The sequence below is a fragment of the Pseudonaja textilis genome, chromosome 1 (assembly GCF_049901715.1).
Source record: "Pseudonaja textilis isolate UNSWEBS1 chromosome 1, rPseTex1.2, whole genome shotgun sequence".
Lineage (NCBI taxonomy): Eukaryota > Metazoa > Chordata > Lepidosauria > Squamata > Elapidae > Pseudonaja > Pseudonaja textilis.
Window position 1 is genome coordinate 217,121,513 of NC_141990.1, and position 20,780 is coordinate 217,142,292.

Genomic DNA, 20,780 nt, shown 5'->3' on the forward strand with positions numbered 1-20,780 from the left:
ATAGGTAATCTTTGACTTACAAACATTTCATTTAGTGTAACAATGGCACTGAAGTAACAATGGCACTGAAAAAAATGACTTAGAATTGGTCCCCCACAAAATGGAGGCTGGAGGCCGATTGTTCACCTATTATTGGTGAACAGGACCACATATTTATGGTTCTGGTGCAGCTGACCACATGGTGTTGAGAGTGGGGTTTTTTTATACCTACCCTTGGACTTTGCACTTGAGCTTCCTGTTCCTGTGCAAGAACAAGTATTCTATTGGCTGTTTTAGGGGTCATAGCTGGCTCTGTAGGTTGTCTGAGCTCCCAGGTTTGGTTGAAGTTTGGAGGGTGATGAAAAGTCCTTAGGAGATTGTATAATGTGCTGAGCTCTGATGCTAGATGGTAGTGGGTTAATCCTATTCGGAGGGGTCATGTCTTAATCCTATCATCCTGGAGCTGAAGTCTTGTTGTAACAATGGGCACAAGTCAACTACCTTGCAACTACCTGGCTTAAAACAATAGAAATTCTGGTCTCAGTTATGCTTGTAGGTCAAGGATGTGGTGTTTTGTTTCTCCCTTCGTTTTGAGCCACCAATGCTCTAAAATTTATTCTGAGTGAAATGAAATTTCTTCTCGGTGGCACCCCAGTATGTTTCTGCCAATGATAGCTGCCAGCCCCTTGCCATAGTTAATTTTCTCTTTCCCTAATGTTAAATTCTCAGTGCTGAGAACCGCTTTCAGAAGCTGATGTGGAAAGAAGTGAAAAGTTTCTCTAACCCTTTGTTCTGATATTGGAGCCCTTTCTCTGACCTTGGAATGAAAGATTTATTCTTGTTCCAAGGATCCTACATCTGCAGCCTGAATAGCAGTAATATGTGTTATTGCTGAATAATATTATTCAGTATAATTTAAGCAACCAGCAGGCAGTATATGGCAATGGCCCATTTTTGAAATGAGATGCCAGCTAATTTTGTTTAATTTATATGTGCTAAATTTAACTAGATTCCCTTTCATTCAAGGGGACTAAACTGAAAGCATTAAAGGGAGAACATGTTACCAGTTTTCTCGTTATCATTTCTCCTTCTCCAATTTATTATATTTGTTTATAATGCAAGTAACAGTTTTCCAAAGTTTTCCCTTGTTGTTACATAACTCCATCAGCCAGTTGTTGTTTTTTTCTCAGCCAATCTTTGACGGGTTTTTTTTAACATCAGAAATACTTAAAGAAAATTGATGCATTTACATTTAAAGGCACTTCCATAGAGAAATAGAATTTTAAGCAGTGATAACATCATCCTCTGTGTCGGTATTATGGCTGAGAAGTTTCCCCAGTTACAAATGAGGATAGAAAAATCCTTTCCAAATGAATCTTTTCTAAAGGAGGTTGGACTATGCTTTGCCTAGAACATTGTTGGCAGTGCCCAAGTTTGCAACTCCTGATTCTCTCCACGCATGAAAATCATGAACAACCATTCTTTCAAACACCAGTAATTTTAAGTAGAGCAGATAAGCATGGGTGTCCAAGCACAGAAAGAAGTTAGTGGGATCTTTCCCCCACTCCCAAAAGTAGGGTTAAAAAGTTTTATTCTCTGTTGAAAATCTAGGAAAAGTCTGTTTGAGAACACAAAGCTAAAGCTCAAACAGATAATCCTTGACTTACAACAGTTTGTTTAGTGACTATGTGAAGTTACAGCAGCACTGGAAAAAATGACTTAGGACTGTTTTTCATACTTACAACCGTTGCAGCATTGCCATGGTCTCGTGATCAAAATTCAGACGCTTGCCAAGTGACTCAGATTTATGACAGTTACAGTGTCCTGGGGTCATTGCAAACTTCTGACAAGCAAAGTCAATGTGGAGGCCAGATTCGTTTAACAACCATGTTACTAACATAACTAGAGAAAGAAAGGTTGTAAAATGTAAAAAAGTTCACTTAACTGTCTTGCTTAGCAACATAAATTTTGGGCTCAGTTATGGTTCTAATTCAAGAACTACCTATAGTAGGTGAGGCCAGAGGTGTTCATAGAGCTCAAATGTTTTCAGTTTTTTTCTACTTCTTATGGATTTTGTACACTTTTCTATTTACTGAATATCCAGAAAAAGGGTGTTGGTGACACATACTACCAACTTCTGTACTACACAAGCACTGGTCATTCTCAATATCCTTCCAATCAAATAATGATAATCTATTAAACTTCTTTGCCTTTAATAACCAGGAATGTCAAGAGACAAATATACCAGGGCTTGTCTTGTACTATGATGTATTTTTTCCATATCCAAAGGCAACATGATTAATAGATGATACGCAAAAACAGTATGGTTAACTGATGCATCATACAGTTCATTCCTAGAGCATGGCTTACCCTGGGGTTTAAGAAAATAAAGAGGGACAGCACTCCAACATGATAAAAATTAGGAAAAGGGCCACTTTAATCCTCTAGATCAGGGGTCCCAAACCCTGGGCCCTTGCCTGGTACCAGTCCATGGCCTGTTAGAAACTGGGCTGCACAGCTGGAGGTGAGCAGCAGATGAGTGAGCAAAACAGAAATCATCCCCTCCCAATATGTGACAAAATTGTCTTCCACAAAACTGGTCCCTGCTGTCCAAAAGGTTGGGGATAGATAACCTGGATAACCTGGCTGAATGAAGTTCTTCTCCCTAGTTTCCCTAGATGCGTTGTTAATAATTATCACAATGCTCATCATTTCCCATGGATAGGGAGCAAGTCTTCCAAATCAGAATAAAACATATGTGTCAAGCTTCAAAGCCCACTTTTTGCTGTTGCAATTATTATTGATCCTCAATTTGCCAATGAACTATGTGGGGAGGGAAGGGGAGACAGAACTTAGGTTTCAGACATCAAGATGCCAACTTGAGAACCAAGGACATTTCCCCAGGTGCTTATCAGAGTCAGAAAGACTTTCTCACAATAATACCAGGATACTCAGTTGGACAATGTGACCTATTCTAATTGGAGGGGGCAGAACCTGAACTTTTGACTATGTGGGTTTGCATGGGAAATAGCCAGATCTGGTTTTGCCCTTACTGGTGCCAAAATGATGTAAAATAAAGTTTTGCATTAAGATATTGGATCGTCTCGGCTGTGCTTACTGTCAGAATCTGATTCCAAGGGGCAGCTGAGCAGCTGACAGGGAGTGGGAATGTGGCTCCATTGGTTGTGGAAGAAACTGGGGAAGGGCAAAGTCTGGCTGAGCAGAGCAGGGAAGAGGTAGAGCAAGGCAAAAGGAATTCAGACGAAGTCTCAGGGCCACCCTCTTCATCCTAGGGCACTCAGGGGGGAACGGAGAAGGGAGCAACATGAATTGTGTGGCTTATGGGGGAGGAAAGGGCCCTGATTCCCTTCATTAGCTGCAGATGGGAGCACAGTGCTTAAAAAGGGAAGCTGCGCACAACAACATTTTTGGAAGCAAATCATGAGTTATCTGTTATTGTCAAGGCTTATCTGGGTTCCTGGCATCTTGCCAACTATGTGTGTTTCATTGGCCTTTCAAGTCTGCAATTCCTTATCCTGCCCTGTCAAGTTAATTGTTGCAGCATGGTTTGTGTGGATTTTTTAAAAAAAATATTTGGGTTTAAAAAATAATTAATATAAATTATTAATACATAAAAATAACATAATACAAATAAAACATCTTTTTTTGAAAATAGCATGGTCCCAGGTTACACTTCTTCATACAGACACAAACTCAATTTCATGCTCATTTTTGTGTTCTATTCCATATCTTATTACTGTTTTACATTTTCTACAAAGTTTTTCCCCTCTTTTAATTTTCTCAACTTTATTTTAATTATCTCATCTCAATTCAAATCATTATATTTATACTTTTGTCTGTCCTGTTTCAATTTCATATTGTTTTTTTTCTCATTGAACAATTTTTCTCCTGTAGTTACTAATTGGAGTATGGCATCTTTATATCTTTTAATTTTATCCGTTCAACTCTTTAAGCTTCAATGTATACCTTTAAGATTATAACATTCAATATAATACATAACTTCCAATCGAATTCTGCTTGGTACATTCTTAAAATACACACTATATTCTTAAAAAAAGATTATGTATGTATGTATGTATGTATGTATGTATGTATGTATGTAAATAAAACACTCATTCCATTCCAATTCAATTTTATCATTAATATTCATTAACATCTTAACATCTTTAACATTTCTTTTCAATTAAATATCATACTTCCTTGGAACACTTATAAACTTTCCATAATTAATTTTTTTCTGTATTTCTCTTCACTTATATTTTATAAATCATTAATAATAATCATTAATAATTATTTTTATTATTATTGTGTGGATTTTTATTTACAGTTTGTATGTTTTCGGACTGAATTTCCTCCACTTAAAGACTGTTCTTGGGAGAGTTTTTTCTCCAGCAAAGGTAACCTGGACATCGGTGGGCAAAGCTGGAGGTATTAAAGGGACTCTCCTTGCTTATTTGACTGAGTTGCCTTTGTGCCACACCCCAGGTCATCACACTTACTTTGGTTGGGTTTTTCAGTTGGAACCTTGACAATATGCACTCATTGGGAGACTTTGGGTCAGTCACTCTTTCAACCCAATCTATTTTTCAGGGTTGCTGCCATGATATATCAGGAAGAGGAGGAGGAAGAGAAAGGAGCATATACCACCCTGGGCTCCTGACTGAACATATCCAGCAAGCAAATAATGCTTCTTCTTGTAACTTTTTTTTTCAGTGCAAGTACATCATTTGACAACCATACAAAAGCATAACTGGCCTCAAAATTATAGTAAATTTCAGATAATTCATAAAAACAGGCCTACTAATCAGTGATATTATTGAATTTGTCAGAGAATGAATCCTGACCAATATTGTGTCCTGTTCGTCTCCCAGCTGTGGTACAGTCTGTATTGACTGAGAGATAAGGTTCAAGGAAATGAGATTTTGGAGTACAATCTTTCTTTCTCTAGGAATTAAGCCATCATATTCAATACAAGAAAAGCCACAACGATTGTGTCACTTAGTAGAGATGGCTGTTACTAAAAGTGCACTGCCTGATGGTATGCTGGAAGTGGTCTAGTTGAACAGTGTTTTTAAGCAATTATTCTCGATGTAAGTCTTTCTAGAGAGGTACAATGAGATGATAATGATATACTTGGATTCTTTCAATGAATAAATATTAATTGTCTGCAGCTATTTTCAGCAATTGAGTTTGAGAAGCTCTTATATTCTAGGTTGGGGTGGGCAAATATGCCCATCAACCTATTTTCATATGATCCTAAACTTAATCTGAAAAGCTCTTTGCTAGTTATTTGTTTAGGTTTTTGTTAAGAGATATTGTCAGCTGGTGCTCCATTCAAAATCCAAGAAAGAAATACTTAGCCTCTTTTAATCAGAGAAAAGATATCTTTTACTGGAAATCAAGTGGTAGCAACAAAAGAATTCTGAATCTGAGAAAATGGGCGCATAAATCACATATACAAAGTAATGGCAACGTTCCCACCCCCAATAGTTCAATTGGCTCATCCAATTAAAAGTTGTTTATATCATCATGTGGGCATCTCCAGGTGGTGATGGGGCTTCTGTCCGTTGACCTTGACATAGTTTGATAAAGGGTCGCAGCTGCACATAGCATAGGATAGAAACCTAAGCAAGAATGTACCCCCCCCCCCCAGCTTATACAGTTCTGGTTTGTAACACCTCCAGCTCACTTCCCATAATCATTCCCCCCTCCTCCCCCTGTTACTTATGACAGCCGAAAGAAGCAAAGCAAAGGGAGAAAAATCTTGAAGGCTGACATTCGGCCCTCTTAGAAAAGAGACGTTAGTCCTAAAAAGATAAAAATAGAAGGCAATAGAAAATATACATGTAACAGCAACATACGAATTTTTAGGGTTTATCAGGATATTTAATAAAAAATGCCTTGATAAGTGTAGGAGCTCTAACATCCTTCTCATTCACCCACTCAGCCTGGGAAGGAGGAAAATGTTTCCAAGCAACCAAATACTGGAGTCAACCCCTTCATTTTCGAGAATCCAAAATTTCTTTAACTTCAAAATGTTGTTCACCTTCAATTAGCAATGGTACAGGGGGATCAACCTGAGTTGGTCTCAAGTCGGAGGTATGTTCAGGTTTTAACAAACTAACATGGAAAACAGGGTGGATCCGTCGAAGAGTTTTTGGTAATTTCAGTTGGACAGCCACAGGGTTCACAATTCGTTCAATTGAGAAAGGTCCAACATATTTAGGTCCAAGCTTTTTTGACTTTTGTGTAGTCTGCAAACATCTGGTGGATAAAAAGACCCTGTCATCCACTTGATATGGTTTTTGTGGAGTTCTCTTTTTATCTGCAAATTTTTTATGAGCTTGATGAGCATCATCTAATGCTTCTTGACAACCCATTGCTTCAATGAGAAAGAAAAGACTGCCAGAAATACAGTAGTGTGAGAGAAAACAAAAGGTATCTGCAAGGAGAAAAGGGAAGTGTCAGAGAAAGAATATGAACTTTCAATCTTTTTTTAACTCTGGCCCAAGCCAATACTTGTTGCAGCTCCCTTTATCTTTAGAACAGTGTTTCCCAACCTTAACAACATTATGATGTGTGGAACTCAACTTCCAGAATTCCCCAGGCAACATTTTGCTACTTAAAGTCCACATATCTTAAAGTTGGTACCCATAACTTGGTTGAGATTTTGTGGTAGAGCAAATAGAAAAAAATGACTTTCTGTTCTGTATAGCAAATGTCAAATTATTGTGCTTTCTTTGTTTGCTTCACTTTTTCACACATTAGGGTAAAAGGGGATGTATACTAAACTGTAGCTTAGCATTACATGGTTTAAACTTGGCTTTTTGTGTTCCTTGTTCTCTTCCCCCTGTAAGGCAACATCTGCTTCAAGTGTAAATGTAGACATAAATAGGCATGTTATGGAAATCCTCACTATGTTAACTGAAAGTGTTGTGAATTACATTCAACACATTTAGAAGGTATTATGTGTGACAGCTGATCTATATCATTGAACATAAGGATTTAGACTTGCTAAATAGAATACAATCTGAAATCAATTTTCTTTGTATTTTTCACTTATTCTTAGATGTTCAGTGTTTATTTAATACAATAGCTTCCATGCTACTTCAGCTGGGCTGATTCTAAATTATTTGTAAAAAAAAAAAAAAATTCTGCAAAGATACAACAAACCCTCCCCATAAACAAATTTTCAACAATCCCATTTCTTACTCTCATAAAGAATCTCAGAAGTATCTTGGGAACAGCCAGGTTGTTATAAGCTTCCTAAATGTCACTGGAGGGAGAAGCGAGAAATACAACATTGGAAGCTCACATAGTATTAGTGTTTTGGGCAGCAACAAATTAACTAGCTAATGGATGGTCTATTCAAGGCCAGGTAGAATGAGTTACAGTAATATAGTAATTTCACCAGTTCCAGGAAAAGCTATAACTAATGTATTAGCTAAATCTAGGCAAAGCCCTTGTTCATGCCCTCAATCTGCTCTTCTAGCAAGGTCTATAACTTCAAGATTACCCCAATGGAAGGTCATCCCCATCTAGACAGAAACTTGAAACTATCTTGGAATTGGCTGGCATCTGAATAAACTTTAAGTTGTCAGTGTGGCCTATTGTTGGTCCTTTAGGTCCATCCTTAAATAATGGGGGTTGGATTACTCTAAAATGTCCCTCTGGGTTGGAACCTATGGATGCTATAAGGGCGGAGATATATTGGTGCCTTGCCATTTTACTGACATGGTGCTAGTCATAATTGCATTTTTTGTTTAACCTCACACTGTCAAAATCTCTCCTGTTATTCAATCCCCAGAAATCTTCAATATACTATGGAGGATTGGCAAACAGGAAGACACCACTCAGGTCCAATTGTATCAATACTCAGTATTCCAGAGGTTGACTAAGTACCTGATAAAACCACTTGTTAGCTTTGTAAGATAGGCCAGGCAAGAAGCATAGCTACAGTAGATTAACTCTTTCTTTATAGTAAGGTTGCATTAACAGGATCTTGCAAGTCTGAAAGGATTCCTCTCTTCCTTCAGTTTTTTTGGTCCTGAAAACTAGGGAGGATCCCTTCTGAGATGCTTTTATCCCCACTCTTCCTTTGGGCTCAAATTTCATTTATCAGACCATTGTCTAGGTTTGTGCTGGCGAACCTATGGCACGTGTGCTAGAGGTGGCATGCAGAGCCCTCTCTCTGGGTACATGAGCTGCATCCTGCCAGCCAGCTGGTCTTTGGGTCTCTGTCATGCAAGTGGGGTGGCAGGATGCATGTGGAAGGTGGGGCATACATGGGGTCATGTGCCCATGCGGGGGTGCACATGTGGAAGTCCTATGAGGGGTTATGCAAGCATGCATTGGGGTGGGGTGCATGTGTGGGGTGTGTGCACACCTGTTGCATTTTGGGGATGTGTGCACACGCATGCGCTTTGGGCACTTGGTGCTGAAAAGGTTAGCCATCACTGGTCTAGGTTATGCTGTTCCTCCCATGCCCCAATGTCATTTCTACAGACCATTATGCTGCTCTAGAAATCATTAGGACCGGGGTGGGATTTAACTGGCATTACTACCTGTTCGGTGATTATGTTTTATTATGTTAAATAACCTTAGGCCATGCTTCCCGACAGCTGGAAAGTGCTGTGCGCAGGTGCGCAGCATTCAAAAAGCCTCTTTTCCCTTGCTTTTTCAACCTTAGCTGTGCCACACAAAGCAGTTCAGGTTGAAAAAGCAGGAAATAAAGGTCAGGTAAGAGCCCAAGTGGGCAGATGGGCCAAACAGCAGCAAACACAGAACTGGTTTTGTGTCTGCTGCTCTTCACAGCTACCAGGTCTATAGAACTGGGCAGAACCGGTAGCATCCCACCTCTGATTAGGACACTCTCCACATGCTTGCTTGCTTGCTTGTTTCCCATCTTCATTATTTTTACAAATAAAGTATCCAACACACCTTCGTCCTCCTATTTTCCCCTAAACAACAACCCTATGAGGTGAGTTGGCTGAGAAAGAGAGTGACTGGCCCAAGATCACCCAACTAGCTTTCATTGATAAGGTAGGACTACAAGTCACAGTCTCCTTCTTTCTAGCTTGAAACCTCAAGCACTAGACCAAACGGGCTCCTTTGAAAGTTCATTAGATTCCTTTAAAGCCCTTCAAAGTAGGCCTGAGCAAGAAGGATTATTAGGACTCTACTATTAGCAGAATCTTGAAGTCTGACAGAGTTTTGACAGAATCTTGAAGTCTGACAGAGTTTGTCCTTTCTGTCCTTTCTTATACTGTACAGAATCAAGATAGTATTATTTAAGTCTCTTTCTTTATCTTGATACTTTCCTAGTTGTTTTGTTTACAGCCTCTGAATTAAAAGACCATGTACTCCCTTCTCCAAAGTTATCTTTGCTTCCCACTATATCATGGGTATCAAACTCACCGCATCATGCTGCTGTCACATGATGTTTCACAATATTTTTCCTTTTTGCAGAGCTGGGCTGGGCATGACCTATGCATGATGCTTCTAACCCATGGGCCACCAGTTTGACACCCCTGCTCTATATTATCAGATGCTTTGGTAGACCATTCTATTTGATCTATGAAAGACAACTCCATGACAAAGTGCTGATGGAAATGCCCCACCACAATCAATTATATCTCATCTGTTTCAATGCGAACATCAAATCTAATGTGTTGCTCCATGTTTGCATTGGGGCCATTATGACTGGGACAGGCCCATGAGAATCATGGTTGCCATGAATTCTTGACTTGCCTCTGACCCCAACACCAGCAATGGCAGTTTGAATTTTCCCAGCATTAACATCCTTTTGTGATTTTGTTTGTTTGCCAGTAGTTTACTTATTCAATGTGCTAATTTTAATTAAATATTGTAATTGTAGGGTTTCTTATTATTGTAGTGTTTCTTATTGTTTCTTATTAAGGAAAAATAGAGAAGAAATATCATAAATATACTTTGTGGTAAACTGGGATAGATGAAAAGTAGCGCAATGTTTGAAAGTGAAAATATGCCATTACAAATTCATTCTTGATGCCAAAAGTCCCATTAAAATCTCACTTCAAGTAATGCAATTTTGAAATTGTTCGCCCTTGACTGGAAAGTAGTTCATCTTTGAAACAAGTCTCATAATTACAGAAGTGAAGTAGTCAAATGAAGTGAAGTGAAATGAAGTTCATTGGAAATAAGCCATTCAGAACATTCCCACTTTATCAGATAATCCAAATGGCCTATTTCCAATAAACAGAGCAGTTCATTCCAATGTGGAATATTTCCATTTGAGATCAAGGTAGGATGTTTCCATAATGTTTCAACCTCAAAATGTTTTGCACCACTGGGGACTTCTGGTTTGAGCTTCTTTGGCAACAGACCGAAATCTCGTCTCTCCGAGGCTTCGATCCGTGCTCGCTGCTGGAGTGCCCTGAGCCGGCTGGTTTCAGGGCTAAGCCACCCCGTAGAGGTGGTGAAGAGGGGGGGAGATTGCCTGCAGGGTTGAGGAGAGCTGCATCTCTCCTCCCCAGCTGGCCATTACTCCCTTTCCCGAAGGCGGTTGTAGCGGTGGTCAGAAATGGCCACCACAAAGAAGAACTCGACCGGAAAAGAATGGCAGGTGAAAGACAAGAAGAGAAAGTTTTGGTTGACCGGGTCAAACAGCAAAAGCAACAAGTAAGGTACCCTGGAATTTAAACTTAACAACATTGTTCCCAAAGATTTTGAAGCTGCGAAGAAGAGAGAGAAGGGAAAGGATTAGTTTTTTTTCTTCCCTTCCTTATACTGACAGCTAAGAGACTTAAGCAAGAAACTGAAAAAAAAATCCACTTTGACATCAGTAGGCATCTAAGCTGAAAATAAAAGTCAAGGGGATAATAAAGATTTCTGGACATTTAAAAGTTTTTAAAAGCTGGAAAGGAGGAAAAAAAAGAATAGAAGGGCAGGATCTGGAAAAATGGAGGAGACTGCCTGGAATTAAGGAATTGAACTGTAATTAAAAGGAACTTACAGTGAAATTTTAACAAGATTCCTCAAAGATATATTTTAATGGAAACTTGGTAACAAAATAATAGAACCCCAGGAAGAGAAAGTGGAAAAAAGAAGCAAGTAGAAACAGCTTTTGATTATTTGGATTACTTGGTGATTTTTGGATTTTTGGCTATTGGATTTAAATGACTAAAATTAACTGGGTGGTTGTTTAAAAGTTTTTAAAATGGTATCACTCTTAGAAGAACTGAAAATGGAACTCAAAAAATGGAAAGAAGATGCACAGGAAGGGAGAAGTTCTTTTGGCTTCATGTTTCAATTCGTAGAAATGGAGATCTGGAACTATTAGAAGCAACTAGAAATGCTTGCAGAACAAGAAGATTGGGACAAAGAAGAAGCCATCTTTAATGATCAAATAATTTTAAATGGGGGGAAAAAAGAAAAGGGGGAAAAGAGAGTGAAAGGTTTAAGATTAGAAAAAACAACCAAAAAGAAGAACAATTTGAAAGATAAGTATAATATTAGAAAGCAACAGAAGAGGGGCTTACAGATGAGAGAGTTAGAAGTAGAGAGATGAGGGGGTAAAAGGGAGAAGAAGCGGGGAAGAAGGCAAGGAAAAGAAGTTGTAAAAGACAGAAACAAGAAATGGATAAACAGGGAAAATGATTGTAACCATAAGTTTGTTTAGAGATAATGGGTGAAAATTTAATTGTAAAATGGATTCTGCAAAGGTACATAAGATAGCTTTATTATATTACAGATAGAAATAACTTTAGAAAATATGATGATGGATAAAATATTTATTGTAATGCTGTGGGATGTTTGTTAATAAATAAATGAATTAAAATGATTGAGAGAATTAAAAGGGAACATTTTTAATTATGAGTAATGATTTATAAAAATATAAGTGGAAATATGGGAAAAAAGAGGATTAACTATGGAAAGTTTATAAGTGTTCCCAAGGAAGTATGATATTCAATTGAAAAGAAATGTTAAAGATGTTAAGATTTTAATGCATATTAATGATAGAATTGAATTGGAATGGAATGTGTTTTATTTACACACACATATACACACACACACACATATATTTATATATATATAAATATTTTTTTCTTTTTAAGAATATAGTGTCTATTTTAAGAATGTACCAAGCAGAATTCGATTGGAAGCTATGTATTATATTGAATGCTATAATCTTAAAGCTATACATTGAAGCTTAAATAAAAGCTTGAATGGATAAAATTAAAGGATATAAAGGTGTCATACTCTAATTGGTAACTACAAGGAAAAATTTGCTTAATAAGAAAAGATAATGTGAAATTGTAACAGGACAGACAAAAGTATGATCAATATAATGATTTGAATTGAGATAATTAAAACAAAGTTGAGAAAATTAGAAGGGAAAAACTATGTAGAAAATATAAAATGGTAATAAGATATGGAATAGAATATAAAAATGAGCATGAAATTGAGTTTTGTGTCTGTCTGAAGAAGTGATAAGCTGGGACCATGCTATTTTCCAAAAAGATGTTTTATTTGTATTTTGTTTTTGTGAAAACCCAAGTAATTTTTTAAAAAATGTTTTGCACCACTCTAGTGAATTGTATATTTTATTCTTCTTCTCTTGCATTAAAAGTGGAAATTAGACATGATGCAACTGTGTTTTCTCTTCAGATTTGGTTTGATTTTTCCCAAATGTTATCATTTTTGTTTCCATGGTTCACTTTGAAGTTGCCTAGATAACAACAGTCTCATTTAAATTAAAATAAACCTCACCGGATGTAATGGTTTGAAAAAGCAGGGGTAATTAGATTCATTACCCCAGGTTACAATACATCTGATATATTTATATGCCTCAAGTTTTCAATTAATCCAGATGGTGTATTTAAGCATTACAGACTCAACTATTCTTTAGATCAGGCAATGTAACTATTTTCCTAATATACTTGTAAGATATGAATGCCTTAATATTTCAGCACTACACAGAAATCAATCTGCTGGACAAGATTTCTGCTTTCTTGCCATAGGCTATATTGTGGCAGATCCAAGATAGAACTGGTAGAATATTTCTTCGGTTTATTTTATCTGGAACAGAGACCCAGTTAAAGATAGGAGTATTAAATGGGGAAAATTGCCCTTATATAGAAGAAGTACATTCAGTGTTAATGTCTATTTTATGTGATGGATATTGGAATTCATAGGCAAGTACTTGTGCACCAACAATGCTGTGCATTAAGAGAAATAAAGATGAAAGGAGGCCCTCCAATGGGAAAAAATATCACAAGTGAAGGATTTCTTAGTCTAAAAAATAATTGCATAAGAATAGCAGGGAAGAAGCGCAGAGATGATATTCATGACTCATAAATGAGTTCTGGTGGCTCAGTGGTTAGAATGCAATATTGAAGGCAAATTCTGCCCACAGCCGGGAGTTTGATCCTGATGAGGGTCAAGGTTGACTCAGCCTTCTATCCTTCTGAGGATCCAGATTGTTGGGGAAAATATGCTGACTCTGTAAACCAATTAGAAAGGGCTGTGTAAAGCACTGTGAAGCAATATACAAGTCTAAGTGCTATTGCTATTCATCAATGATTAGATGACATCGTTCATCTTAAGGGTTTGGTGTTAAAACTACAGTTCTGTACATTTAACTATATCCTCTTACTGTCTCTGCAGGAGATGCCAAGCTTCATTTTGGCAACAGCCATACCTCCGTCACCTTGGGCAGCCTCCTGGATGACCAACACTGGCACTCAGTTCTCATTGAACGATTCAATAAGCAAGTGAATTTCACAGTGGACAAGCACATGCAACATTTCCGGACTAAGGGGGATTCTGATGATTTGAATATTGATTATGAGGTGTGTTGGGCATTTTATGATAATAAAAACATTCATCGAGAGTGCAGAGAACTAAACACAATGGCCTATTTGGCTTTATGAGCAATAGAAATATTTCTATTCTCCTCAATATCATTCTTATAAAGTTCAGGAATTAATATGTTTTTATTTTACCATTTCAAAAGAGAGGAAAAATATCACAATGTATGTACCAAAACCATAAACAGAAGCCATAATGTAGATTAAAGCAAACTTTGAGATTTATACTAGGAGTGGAAAATGGCTGCAGGTGACTCAAAACAGAGGAGAAATCAGGGGAACAAAGACCAAGAATGCAAAGGGGAGTGACCATGTAACGTGTGGATAGGGCTGAGTTTTTATTATTATATTGTTATGTATGGTTTTTTTGTACAGTCAACTGGATATTTAGATTGGATTCATCATCTTTATCTACCTGTTGAGTCCTTCCAAGGACCTTGGAGAAGCAGATGATGTTGTTTGATGATGTTAAAGGTATTGTTATAGGACGTACGTTCTTCTAAGTAAAGCTGGCTTTTGAAATTGACAGTAATTTTGTCAATACCACTGGTGTCCAAGTGATGTTCCAGATGTTTGGGGATTGCACCCAAGGCACCTATTACTATGACTTTATTTGTTTGTTTTCAATCTTGTATATTTGCAATGAGTATTTTCAGTTTTTGTGTGTTTTTCTAATGTTTAATTTTTTTTTAAAAAAAAAGCAACAGCTTTATTGAGCCAACTTAGCCCTTTTTACTCATAGTGGATTTATTTTTTATGTTTCCCACTAAAAATAGCAAGAACCCTTCAGTTTTCAACATGAACATCACCAAAACCCATTTGCATAAAATGTTTGTTGGGTCACTAAAAGAGATCCATGGGACCCTGAGAACACAGATTGTCCTATTCTGCCTAAAGCAAGGTTGCAAATTATTAAAAAATGAGAATGGTTTTGATACTGCAACTTCCTGCATCAAGTTAACTGAGGTTTTTGGAAAGTATTGTTTAGCTTCAAATGTGAAGTCTCAGAATCCCTTATCTTGCCCTAAAAATTACAATTATTATTCTAATCACTCTTTTAAATAAGCAGCAACTGGCATCTTATAAATAACTATTGTCAGGATTCCGGCAGTTACTCTAATTAAGTCATGAGCCTCGAGCCACACTCCCAAAACTACAAAGGATTTATTAGAAGTTAATATGCCAGCATTTTCCTGGGCATAACCAACTCTGAGATACATAATTCACTGTCACCCTTGGTCCTGCTTCACCCCTACCCCTCTGGATGTATCATCCAATGAAACACATCTGTAGCCAAGAGTCATCAATCATGCTCTCCAATTAGATTTTTGTGTGGCAGAAGCTTCAGTCATTTAATCAGTCTGTGAAGAAAATATGAATGGAATGTACTTTCAATTCCACACTGCTGCCTGCTCTTTGAAATTCCCCCCTTCTTTCTGTTGACAACTATAAAACGTGTATACAAAATGTTTTATGAGTTGACATTTGGCTCCCCTCACTTCTTGAAGGTGACCTGTACAACACACACAAAAACAAATTGATTGCAGATATGGAAGCTTATGCTCATGAAACGCCCCCGGCTTGGTTGGATTTTCTGCATGGAACCTTACTACAAGGTGATCAGCTTGGACATTCCTACTCTTTACCCATGATGCCTCTGATAAAGGGTAGCCCTTCCACTTGATTAAATATTGGAGTTGTCTCCTGTGCCACCTCGAATCGAGGATTCCCTACACCTCATAATGGGTTTGGCCTCCTATGACCATGGGATCTGGGGGCTCATGAGGTAGGGGCCTCAGCATTGATCCAACCATGGGTTTTAATAGGCTACTATGAAATACCAGGTGTATTTTCCCTAACAATCATGGCAACTTCAATTGCACCATGACTGGGTTGATGATCTTTACTATGGGGAATGGTCCCATGAACTTTGGCCCCAATTTCTTGCTAGGGAGTCTTAACCTCAGATATTTGGTGGAGAGATAGACTTTCTCCCACAACTGGAATGGTCATTGTGGGGCTCAGTGTTTGTCTGTCTCTTATAGGTTTGTGCTGCTTTTGCCAGTGTTTTTTTTACATTCTCCCAAGTTGCTTTCAGCGTTGACATCCAATCAGTCAGGCTGACTGAGGAGGTGGGGTTCCCTTGGATACTCAGGCATTGGGATGAAGTCCATGCCACTCACTACTTTGAAAGGGATTAGTCCCATGTTACTGTGAACAGCATTATTGTACGCGACCTTCACGAAAGGCAGGAGGTCCACCCAATTTGACTGCTGACAGTGAATTATTTATCCCAGAGTCAGCTACGCACAGGCAAATGCTGGTATGTTAACTTCTAATAAATCCTTTGTAGTTTTGGGAGTGTGGCTCGAGGCTCATGATTTCATTGGAGTAACTGCCAGAATCCTGACAGATAGCCAACTCTGAGATATGTAATTCACTGTCACCCTTGATCCTGCTTTCCCCCCCACCCCTCTGGGTGTATCATCCAGTGAAACATGTCCATAGCCAAGAGTCATCAATCATGCTCTTTAATTAGATTTTTCCGTGGCAGAAGCTTCAGTCATCTAATCAGTTTCTGAAGAAAATATGAATGGGATGTACTTTCAATTCCACACTGCTGCCTGCTCTTTGAAACTTCCCCGCTTCTTTCTGTTGACAACTATAAAATGTGTGTACAAAATATTTTATGAGTTGACAACTATGCTGTAACTCTTATATTTCAATGGAAGTGAAAAGAATAGTGCAACTAGGAAAAAGCCATATAAAAGTGTTTTTGTTAAATAAATGAAAATGCAATTCACAAGAATATAGCCAAATGTATGTGGGGATATCATGGATACGGGGAATTCTGAAAACTAAAGTCCACATATTTAAAAGTTACTGAGGTTGAGAAATGCTCATGTAGATGGTAGAGGTAAGGTTCTTTCTGAAATGTTTATCTTATTGTGTATTTGTTAACCCTAATCTAGTCATTTCATGCATAAAACAAAGTACAGTTGCCTTCTGAAAAGGCACCTTTTGTCCTCCTAATTTCCTTGCCTCTTATGTGACTATGGGAAGGTATACACAAAAGGGATAGCATGCTTGCATTTAGCTTTTTGGAAATTTCCAAGAGTAGGTATTTCTGTTGCAGAAAGTTGGAAATCTAAAATAACTTCTTAAAACTCTAGTTGTCCAAGTGTGTGGGCTGTAGGAAAAAAAAAACTCAAATATTTAAAAATGAGATGAAAAATTTATCTGGCACTGACACTCCATGTACACCTAATTGAATGTCCTGGAACTTAGATCCCAATTTAAATGTGCATTGGATCTTATTCTTAGGCTTTAAAAGGCTGTCCTTGTCTATTAATGCTTAAGAAGTCTCACATGGGTATTTTAATTAGTTTGAAGGAAGATATTTATACCATAGAAATAATAGGTTTCTCTTCACTGAAGCAAAGAGGTAAATGTAATTTGCCTCCACAAAACGAAGTTGCTTTGCCTTGAACTGTTTGGGGACATCAAACACTGGCTGTTGATGACTTCAAGGCTGTGCAACTTCAGTATATGTTGCAATAGTCAAGCCTGGTGGCATTGGAGCAGTATGTGTTGAAGCATGGAAGAATTTTGATGTGCTCTGAAAGGGCTTTAGACTCTGACTTTGGCACATACTGCAAGTAGCCCCACAATCTCCATAAAATCTAACTAGAAACACTTTGGCCAATAGTGCACCTCAAAGTTTTCTCTTGCAAGGTGAATTCAAGGTAGGGGGCTAAGTGGAGGTACAAAGCAGAGCAATACCCTCCAGAGCAAAATAAATGTGTCGAATGAAGGTGATTCTTCATCAGAATGAAGCATCCCTTAAGGGATTGCTACAGCCTTTCTCTCATTCCTTTAAATTTTCAGAGTAGCATGTGCAATCAATGGGAGAAGAGAAGAATACTTGGTTATGTTTGCTGAATTACTGAAAATGTATTAAATTGAATGAGCTATCAGTCATATAATGGATTTGTGTTAGGACATCAATGTTACAATCTAGTTCCAAAGTGATTTGGAATGAAACTGAGTTGAGAGAGACCTGGAAGGAGTATCTTAGATATTTTTTTTATGAGGATAATAGCAATATGTCAGAGAATGGAACTAAAATGAAGGCTACAAATGTTAGTCTGCAAGAAAAAAAACGATGAAAAGGAAGGCATAAATGTTATGAGAATGCTGAAAAATTGGGAGGCTTCAGGGGAAGATGAACATTTCTGCTTCAGAAATGTTCAAATATGGATGCAGTTTGCTTGTGGAATGGCTATGTGACTTATTTAATATGTGTTTGATATCAGATGTTGGAGAACATTTGTTCCCATTGGAAGGAGGGCTCAAGCAGGGAACTAGTCTGGACTCATTATGTAAACACAATAGAACAATGTCTGACTCACCTAAACACTTTTGAGCCTTATCTAGTTTCTTTCACAGGTGAAAGTTGCCAGTCTGAGGAGATTCCTGTAGAATAGGCATAAAACAATAAAGCTAGTCTGAAAGTCTATATACGTGGGTGCATCTACTTGTTCATGCTTCACAACAGCATCTCTGTCTAGCAATAAGAAGAATGCTATTATTGTTCAGTTATACAAAGGAAAAAATAGCATGAATGAATGCAAAAACCGCAGGGAGTAGTTTTAGATTGTTGAGTGTACTTTAGGCAGATGTTTGGCAGAATTCTAACTGAAAGTTTAGGAGGGGTGTCAATGAACAAAATTCAGGTGCATGAAATTTCATGTCAGACAGGTGAGTGTGGACCAGTTTTTCTCTTCAGCCGAACACTCAGAAATGTATTAATATGAGAAAGAAAGTTTATTGTATGATTTGGACAAAATAATAAAATTGAAAAGACTTGAATTATGGATTGTTTTGTGAATATGGAAATGGAAGTTGATTGTGAAATATGACAAAGGTGTATAAAGTTATAAGATTTGCCATGAATGTATGATATAACAAGGAGTGCTGATCTGAATATAAATACAATAAAGACTATGGTAGTTGTATTTGATGGGGAAATGAAGTAAACTGTGCAAACTGTACATAAAGGGGGGAAAAAACCCTACCATGAATGGTTTGTTGGTTTATCTGTGTAAAAAATATTTACTAAAGATGACAAGGTAGTTGAACAATTTTTTAAGTTATGTAAAGACTGGGAGAAAGATAGTGGGTACTGTGTGATCTTTTAGAAGAAATGAATATCAGAAGAAGTGAAAATGACTGAATATTAAAGTATGTTTCACTTAGTTACATGGAAATGAGGCTGGGCATGTCAAACTGAATGCAGTGAAAATGGGTAAAGTAAGAAAACATAGAGTCAAGACTGAATAGCTGATGCATAAATGTGGATTGAATAATCAAAGCATAGGCCGGAAGAGGGTGAGCATTCACGTATGGATGAACATACATGTCTTGGGGCTAGGTTATTTGAAGGACTGTGTTTTCCCAATTGTATCTACCTGATTTCCAGACTGGGGAGGCAAAGTATTTTAGGGATCCTTTCTATTAAGCAGGTCCATCTAATGAGACCAAAAAGAAAGGCTTTCTCTGTGGTAGTTCCCTCCTTGTGGAGCAGCATCACTGCAGAGATAAGTTGGATCCCACCTTAATGCTCTTTCAAAAGGACCTGAAGACATGGTTTTGCCAGTAGACTTGGGGACCCCAGGTGATACGTAACAGATGTGTCTGAATTTTGACACTGGATGGGTTGATGGGTTGATGGGTAAGGGTTTGTTAGATTTTGTATTTGTGGTTTTACTTCTGTAAGCTACCTGGAGTCAACTGGTCAGCCATATAAATGTTTTAAATAAATAATGAAGTGGTACAGAGTAGAAACAGGTTGATTGATTCCCCACCTTGCTGATATTACATAGAACTAATATTCTCATGCAGCTGAACTGGTTGTACTGGACTATAACTAGTAACTTCCCCAACGATTACAATAATATGTTGGCTGGGGTATGATAGAATATGACACCTCACCGCTGAATCAGCAGTCCTCGCCTCCAGGCAATTGGCCTGTCTCCATGTGCTGGCAGTGAACAATTCCAGATGGCTTGATCAGTTATGCATTAGTTTTTGTTTTCTAGGCTTCCCAAGTGCTGTAAAAAAGGATGAGAAAGTGGCAATATTCTATTTCCTGGTGTTTTAGTGCAGCAACTTACTTGTCCCCTTTCCACTCTTCTATGGTTATAGAAGTTGAAAATGGAAGCAGCCAGAGATGGAGGGCTTTCAGAGGCTTCTTCAGATAACCATCTTGATTGTGGTGGAAGAAGGGACAATTAACTCGCTAGGAAGGAGACCAAGCAACATGGAATGAGTTAGTAGACCAGGATATTTGCTGAATAATACAGGCCTGCCAAAGGCTAAAACTATTGTCCTATTGAGGTTAATTACCTTGGTTAATTAGCAAGGTTTTTGAACCTGTGTAACACATTGCCTGGCCCATCCCCATGACCCAGTTAAATATGTCTTACGATCATTTCTTTAGAAGGCTAGATTAAGAAAGGCTATAATAAAACAACACTTATCAATTGTGACAATTTAATTATAGAACATAATATAAAATACAGAAACCCCACAATTATGTTTGTTCAATCTATGTTTAATGCTTACCTACTTTTGTCCTGAGATTTAAATGGCTTGTACTGTACCCCACTAATACTGTTGTCTATTGAAAGTTTATCTTAGTATTTTTAAGGGATTAAAGGTGCAGCTACAGAAAATAAAAGGATTAGTTAGGTAATTAAAAGTATAATTGATCCTCAAAGGAAGTGTTTTTTTCTCCAATAATGCAGCAGCATAATTTATATTGACTATACACTTTTAATTTTATTTGCTGAAAGTCCAGACTGGAGGACAAAATAAGAAAGAGCAAAGGTAGCAAGTAATAATGAGTTCCAGAATCAGAATGGATCT

The 20,780-nt window shown here is 37.7% G+C and overlaps 1 protein-coding gene across 2 annotated transcripts in view; it reads left to right on the plus strand.

Moving 5' to 3' along the window:
* Positions 1-20,780, plus strand: part of CNTNAP5 (contactin associated protein family member 5) — a 402,137-nt gene that overhangs the window by 178,903 nt on the left and 202,454 nt on the right. For both annotated transcript variants that reach the window (XM_087920476.1, XM_087920475.1), the window contains exon 6: positions 13,648-13,832. In XM_087920476.1, the coding sequence (XP_087776602.1) occupies positions 13,648-13,832 (185 nt within the window). The remainder of the gene's footprint in view (positions 1-13,647; positions 13,833-20,780) is intronic.